This window comes from Amphiura filiformis, chromosome 16 (assembly GCF_039555335.1).
Source record: "Amphiura filiformis chromosome 16, Afil_fr2py, whole genome shotgun sequence".
NCBI lineage: Eukaryota > Metazoa > Echinodermata > Ophiuroidea > Amphilepidida > Amphiuridae > Amphiura > Amphiura filiformis.
In genome coordinates, this window is record NC_092643.1 from 39,650,591 (window position 1) to 39,657,141 (window position 6,551).

A 6,551-nucleotide genomic window follows, 5' to 3' on the forward strand; every position below is an offset into this window, starting at 1 on the left:
ATTGGGGTAAAAATCACATAAAAAGTATGTTTTTCAACCTAAATATCGGATGTCATATTGAAATGTTTCACTTAATCCCATTTCAAGAATTATTTTGGCATTGTAAGCCATTTCCTATAAAAGAATATAGGATTTCTCCAATACCGTATATTGCACAGTGCGGCTGGACGATGGTGATAAAGGATCCATGTGTTATGATGCCTTTGCACTGTAAATTACACACATGCCGTTTTTGTCCATTTTCAGTAATAACAATGTCACGCGAAAACGAATCAAGCTATTTCCATGAAAATCACAGAATAAGTAGGAGACATATGTGGCATTGTATTGCACTTATTAAGATTAGATACACTGTTGACTATTTATTTTAGATTTTTGTTCAAACACGGTATAAATCATTCTGGGACACCTTGTATATTGGATCTTGTATTTCCTTTACCCTTCTCCCCCTCGCACTGCTTTAGCAGTAGGCCTATGATCAACGTGGAAAAATCAAAATAAACGGAATAAACTCCTCCCTGCTCTGCTCGCCCCCTCTCTTCTCTCGATCTCCTCCCCTCTCCTCTCCTCTCCTCTCCTCTCCTCTCCTCTCTCTCCTCTCCTCTCCTCTCCTCTCCTCTCCTCTCCTCTCCTCCTCTCTCCTCTCCTCTCCTCTCCTCTCCTCTCCTCTCCTCTCCTCTCCTCTCCTCCTCTCTCTCTCTCCCTCCTCTCTCTCCTCTCCTCTCCTCTCTCTCTCCTCTCCTCTCCTCTCTCTCCTCTCCTCCTCTCCTCTCTCCGATCCGATCCGATCCGAACCGAACCGAACCGAAAATAATTCCCCGTTTAATCGCTACGTAATCATAATTATGACCGATTTTTGCGCGATTGCACGAACAAGTATACGTAATTCTTGGCAACACTGATTACTATTGATTAATTTATATTAATCGTGTTAATGTATATTTCTACGTTGGGCTATTTTCACAATCTACTCCCGCTTAGGCTGGAGTACCTATACACCCAACGCAAGTCAATTGAAGCCGTACAATTTATCGCGAATTTACGACCGTAAAATTGAGACACTTCTTTTGTCTAGATTAGCATCAACCCTCTCATCTCACTTTTTTCATGTCAGAAATTAACATAACTCCCGAAACCGTTCGTTCAACTTTTCTGTAGTCAACAAAAGACTAGAATAAAAGGATTGTTCACACGTACCATGCTAACACTTCAAAATAACAATGAGATCCGAAACCGAAACCGGAAACCGAAACAGAAACAGAAACAGAAAAGATAAAACGAGGGGTAATCAATAAAGTAATTGATAAATGCAATGCAATACTAAACTCATTTACATTTACATTTAGACTCATTCTTCAGGGCTGTGTGGTGTTTTAGTGTAAAGAGGTATTCATTCAGAAGATTGTTCGAAAGTTAAACGACGTCTCAGATTGGATGATGATTCACCGGCCTCAATTTCGAAAATGGCACCATTACTCCCTGCATCACCGAAGGCTGGTCCTGAAATGGGTTTACAAGAAGATGACATTATATTTGATGAAATCTTAATAGTTACATGGAAGTTGTGTATGTGTAGTCTTTCAGTGTGTACTGTCGTTTCTCGATCATAGCAAGTACATTGGAGTACATTTTTTGCGGCTACCGTTTTTAGGTAGCCACAATTGGGAGGATGTTAAGGGCTCTGGTATGAACGTTTGGACAGTATTATTGTTGGACATGAGAGCACATCAGACCCCGGGCATCAGACATATCGAATTGCATTCTGAATACGACGAATGTCCTTCTGATATCAAAAATTGAAATTCGCGATACATTTTAAAATTTGATATCTTTTAAATTTTTGATATTTAACAGTCCTCAAAGTAAACTTTCTAAATCTAATGATATGGACTTTTAGGTGTATGTAGCAGGGATGAAAAGCCGACGATCAATTGAAAATTTAGACCTTTCATATTGAAGATATATATTTTGTTGTTGTTGTTGTTGTTGTTGTTATTGTTGTTGTTTTAGTTTTGTTTTTGGTGTTTTGGGGAAAAAAGCTTTATCTTCAAAGGTCCGAATTTTCATTTGATCGTCAGCTTTTCATCCCAGCTACATGCACTTTAAGTACATATCATTAGATTTATAAAGTTTACTACGAGGAATGTTAAATATCAGAAATATCAATTTTTAATCATTTGCCATAAAATGTGTATCATATCGCGAACTAAAAAAAAATCTAAATTATTTGATATCAGAAGGACATTCTTCGTATTCAGAATGCAACTCGATACGTCTGATGTGCTCTCATGTCACACATAAAATACTGTTCAAACGTTCATACCCCATCCCTTAAAAACTACATTATATTTAGGTAATTGTATTCAGTATGTTGTTGTTGTTGATGTTGAAACAAATAATTACTCTCAAAATTTATTTTTTGTGTTGTAACATTTTCTACTAACCTTGAATTGGATGTTCTGTAACACCTGGAATGCATCTTTCACTGATGTTCACTACAGCTGGATTATTAATCATGACGTTATGGTTCCCCTTCACATTAGGAGCACCAGTCAGACTTTGAGATAGTGTATGACCTTGGACACCAGAACCTTCTGCGTTCATGACTCTGAACTGAGATACACAGAAGAAATGCAAAAAAATAATGTTGCTTAACAATCAATGGGTGGCTAAGAAAGTAATATAATGCAAATTACTGATAGACGCAATGTTTAAAACACTATAGTCAATGTCCAACTATTACACGTTGCTCTTTGCAACTAATTCTGGAAAAGGCCAAGACTAATTAAAACTTTATTACAAGAACCTACTCAAAACATTGCAACGAAGGTTTTAAGAGCAACGTCGGTGCTTCCATTTAACAAAAACGTAAATTTCCAGGTTGACTAGATTTATTTGATTCCAATTTGAATTTTCTCAGAGATGAGTTATAGTGTAATAATTTGTATAAAGTGATGTTTTATACATACCTGACGATGCTCATCTAGCTGTATCTTCCTGTGTCTGCACATGAAAGTTTTGCTTGGTCTTAGGAACGTCTGTTGGTTTTGATGAGCCTCGTCCAAAATGTGCAATGCTTTCTCTTCAGCCATTTGATGTGGCGGACTCCATTGGCATTCTGCGCCGCAGTGATATCGTATACCTCGGAACAGCTCGCTACGAAGATCCTCTACTTGTTGCCATAAGTGCCGTAGAAGATTGAAGGGATTGCTACCACAGTGTGGCTTAACTGACACCATTATGAGGTTCTGTTCTGGGTTGTCTGTGTTCAGCTGTAGCCAGAAGTAAAATCTGCCTAAGTTATTCTTGAACTCAATTTGGAACTCACCTCCTTCTCTGTAAAGGTAGCGACTTTGGTCTGTTTCACATTGCAGAGAAGAGGTTGCTTGACAACATGCGAGTAAACGCGAAAACAATGCGTTTGGCATAAAATCACCGAAATCAAAGTAGTACTTGCAAATGTCGTCATCAGATGGTACGTCTGGGACTCCGTGAGGAAGTTTTGACGGAACGAAGTAATTTGGTCTTGATTTAAAATTAACTTCGGCGTCATTGTTGAGCTCACTTACAGGTATCTTGCATATCAAATTGTAACTTTCAAGCATGGCTAAAACTACTAACACACGTTCATTTGCATTTGCAGCTCCATCTTTATCAAAGAGATTCTTAGCCACTTTGAAGTGAAGTATTCCTCTTTCACTTAGCAACTTCCAATACGACATTAGAGATCCTTGCTTAGTTATTTCTGGAATCAAATGGATGGCTTCAGCCGCTTGAACGATGACATTTTTATCGAGTAATACGTATTGACGTAAAAAGGGGTCCTTGGTATTATAAAAGATCTCTCCAATTTTGTTGAAATACTCGAGCGTCTCATCGAAGTCATCAGCGGTTTGATCGAAGCCATTCTTCACTTCATCAACGGTCATTAACAACTTCATTAAGCACTTCTTTGCTGCTTCTCTCTTTGCATTCATAAAAGTATAAAACTTCAACCATCTGATTAGATGCGTTTCTTTTACAGAAAAAGATTGGTTTGCTGTTTTCCATATCACAGTCTTCAGTTTGCGTATGTCGAGGGATGTACGACGGCGGTTGTCGATTGCAAAGAAAGGGCTGTCTCCGTTCCAAGCAATTCTGTCAAGAAATGAATCATTTACTTTTGATAATTTTGTTTTGAAATAATTCTGTATATCTGAAATCAGCGAAGGATCAAATTGATCAGCATGTGTTCCGACGAGTAGAATTGGAGAGTTTGAATGAGTTCTAATGGATCGAAGCCAAAAAAGGATGCGTTTGTATGCTTTATCTCGAAGTCCCTTCATTACAAAGTCGGTGAGGTCGAAGACTACAATGTAAGTAGCATCGGGTGTCATGAATGTATGATGGGTGTTATAATATATATCTTGTCCAGCGTAATCAGATATACGTAGCCAGATGGGAAGTCGTGACAAGTAAGAACCGCCATCTACAATGAGGGCAAGTTTGTCACGCAGATCGTCTAAAATAACGCCACCGAAGATAGAATCAATTTTTAAACAGTCGGGTATTCCTTTGTTGTCAATGAGTATAATGCCGATTGAAAGGAAGAACATGAAGGCGAAGTACGACATATGTGAAACTTCTCCCTTTTCAAGGCACGTGATGATGTAGCCAATTACCATGATGGTATGAGGGAGAGTCAGAGTTATGACACCATTGTATCTTACTGGAATGCGTGCCTGTACACTATGACCCTGGAAGAAGGAAAGAAACGCTAACCAACCCAGCAGACAACCGGAAATAAATAAGTACGTGTAAGATTTTTCGAAGTTTGATACAAAACTTGCCATGATAATTAGTGGTAGTTCCAAGACAGAGACGTGTTTAATGTTTAATATTATGGTGACAAGTGCCCGTACTGCAAGCCCAAAGGTTATTCCAAATGTTAGAGCCATAAGTAAGTCTTTTTCAATCTCTGGCGAGGATACATGCCAACACAACAAGTCATCTTCAGCTTGCAGTGTCTGAATAACCATTATGGATAAAATAATACCATAAAGTCCCATTCCAGAAACAAACGCAGATATATAGATAACAGCTAGAAGCCAAATAATGGTGTCCACGCTCAATCCTAAAGCTGTTTGTTTATGCAACACCTGCAAGAGAGACCATGAGAGATTAAAGGCATATCCTGTAAGGATAAATGCCACGTCTGAACCAAATATGAAACTCAGTACAACAACAATGATCGTGCGTATAACATGCGACTGCCATATCTCAGACCAGTTTGGTAGTCTTCGAAGCAAACAAACACCATCTGAATATAAGTAACTCGTGTAACACAGGAGTAAGATGAGGCAAAATGCAACAAGAAAGAATGAGAGAATATCTTTCAATGAGTACTTTACATTACGCGACATATAATCTGCGATTGTTTGTCTGACGATGTACCAGCTAAGGGCTTCTTCGTATTCGACCGATCCATCAATGTCCTTTCCGTGCCATTTGCTGTCGACGGTGCTGATATGGCACATCTTCGTTTCTATACCTTCCGTTGTGTATTCTTCAGGATTGAATTCCTCTCCCATCAATGTCTTACGAAGACTCGTCTTGCCAGCCCGGGCATCTCCTAATATTTGTACCGGTCTGCGACGTGAAGGACACCGACCAGATTCTTTGCCATTTTTTGCCCAGAAGTGCGCTACCTCTGTATTCATAAAAGCTCGGACCCCAAGACATTTCAGCTTCAATTCCAAATAAGCGTTAAATATATTCTCCATGATTGAAAACTAAGTTAGTTTGTCGTTACAAGACCTGTAAAAAGAATAAGATAAGTAAAATATAAAGTGATAGAGTTCAAGATTACGAATAATTTCCATTGAAATGGACATATTTTTTTCAAGAAAATGAAACACATGGAACGACTAGTGTCGACGGTAATGGTTAGTGCTTCAGCATTTAAAGTTAGGGTTATGGTTATTTATGGCTTTAAATAACAAATACAAGCAATGCATCATAACAATCACCTAAAATACAAGTTTGTGATTCAAGTTACTTACTTTAACATTAGATAATATATTTTGGAAACTGGCTTTCATACACCGACAGTGATGTATACCGACTATGGAGTAGGGGGAAGTTGCCCCTGACTCAAAATACCGCAAAATATTCGTGTTTTGTATAATCTTCCTTTTGGTATATTTCATTCCAAAATTCAGAAACTCAATTTTGAACCATTCTAGCATTTTACTGTAAATTTTTGCACGCTTCGCGCATTCTCGAAGCGGAGCATCGGAACGACTTTCCTGCAATTTTCATACAAATTAGTGAGGCAAGTGCACTATTTATACTGTGGACTTATTTTTAAAAAGATGGGGCCAGGTTGCCTCCGCACGGATCGAAATACCGGGCCAAAATTGAACAAAAATAACATTTTGGCATATGGCAACCTGTTAATTACTTTAATTTATTTTATTTTCCACAAAGAGTTTGACTTAGCATTAAGTGGAACCAACGGGATTTTTGGTCATAATGGGGACAAAATTTAAATTTTGTTCTATCATGTTGTA

The 6,551-nt window shown here is 38.3% G+C and overlaps 1 protein-coding gene across 1 annotated transcript; it reads right to left on the minus strand.

Moving 5' to 3' along the window:
- Nucleotides 1-1,350: 1,350 nt before the first annotated feature.
- LOC140136595 (uncharacterized) lies at nucleotides 1,351-5,781 on the minus strand. The gene is made up of 3 exons (XM_072158280.1): nucleotides 2,970-5,781; nucleotides 2,445-2,613; nucleotides 1,351-1,500 (listed from the first exon to the last, which is right to left on the minus strand). The coding sequence occupies exons 1-3, from the start codon at nucleotides 5,760-5,762 to the stop codon at nucleotides 1,391-1,393; spliced, it is 3,072 nt and encodes a 1,023-aa protein (XP_072014381.1). The 5' UTR covers nucleotides 5,763-5,781; the 3' UTR covers nucleotides 1,351-1,390.
- Between the last annotated feature and the right edge of the window lie 770 nt (nucleotides 5,782-6,551).

Coding starts and splice junctions, on each gene's coding strand:
- LOC140136595 (XM_072158280.1), bottom strand. CDS start 5,762: ATGGAGAATATATTTAACGCTTATTTGGAATTGAAGCTGAAATGTCTT. Junction 2,614..2,969: donor AGCTAGATGAGCATCGTCAG/GTATGTATAAAA, acceptor TGTGTATCTCAG/TTCAGAGTCATGAACGCAGA. Junction 1,501..2,444: donor TACAGAACATCCAATTCAAG/GTTAGTAGAAAA, acceptor AACCCATTTCAG/GACCAGCCTTCGGTGATGCA.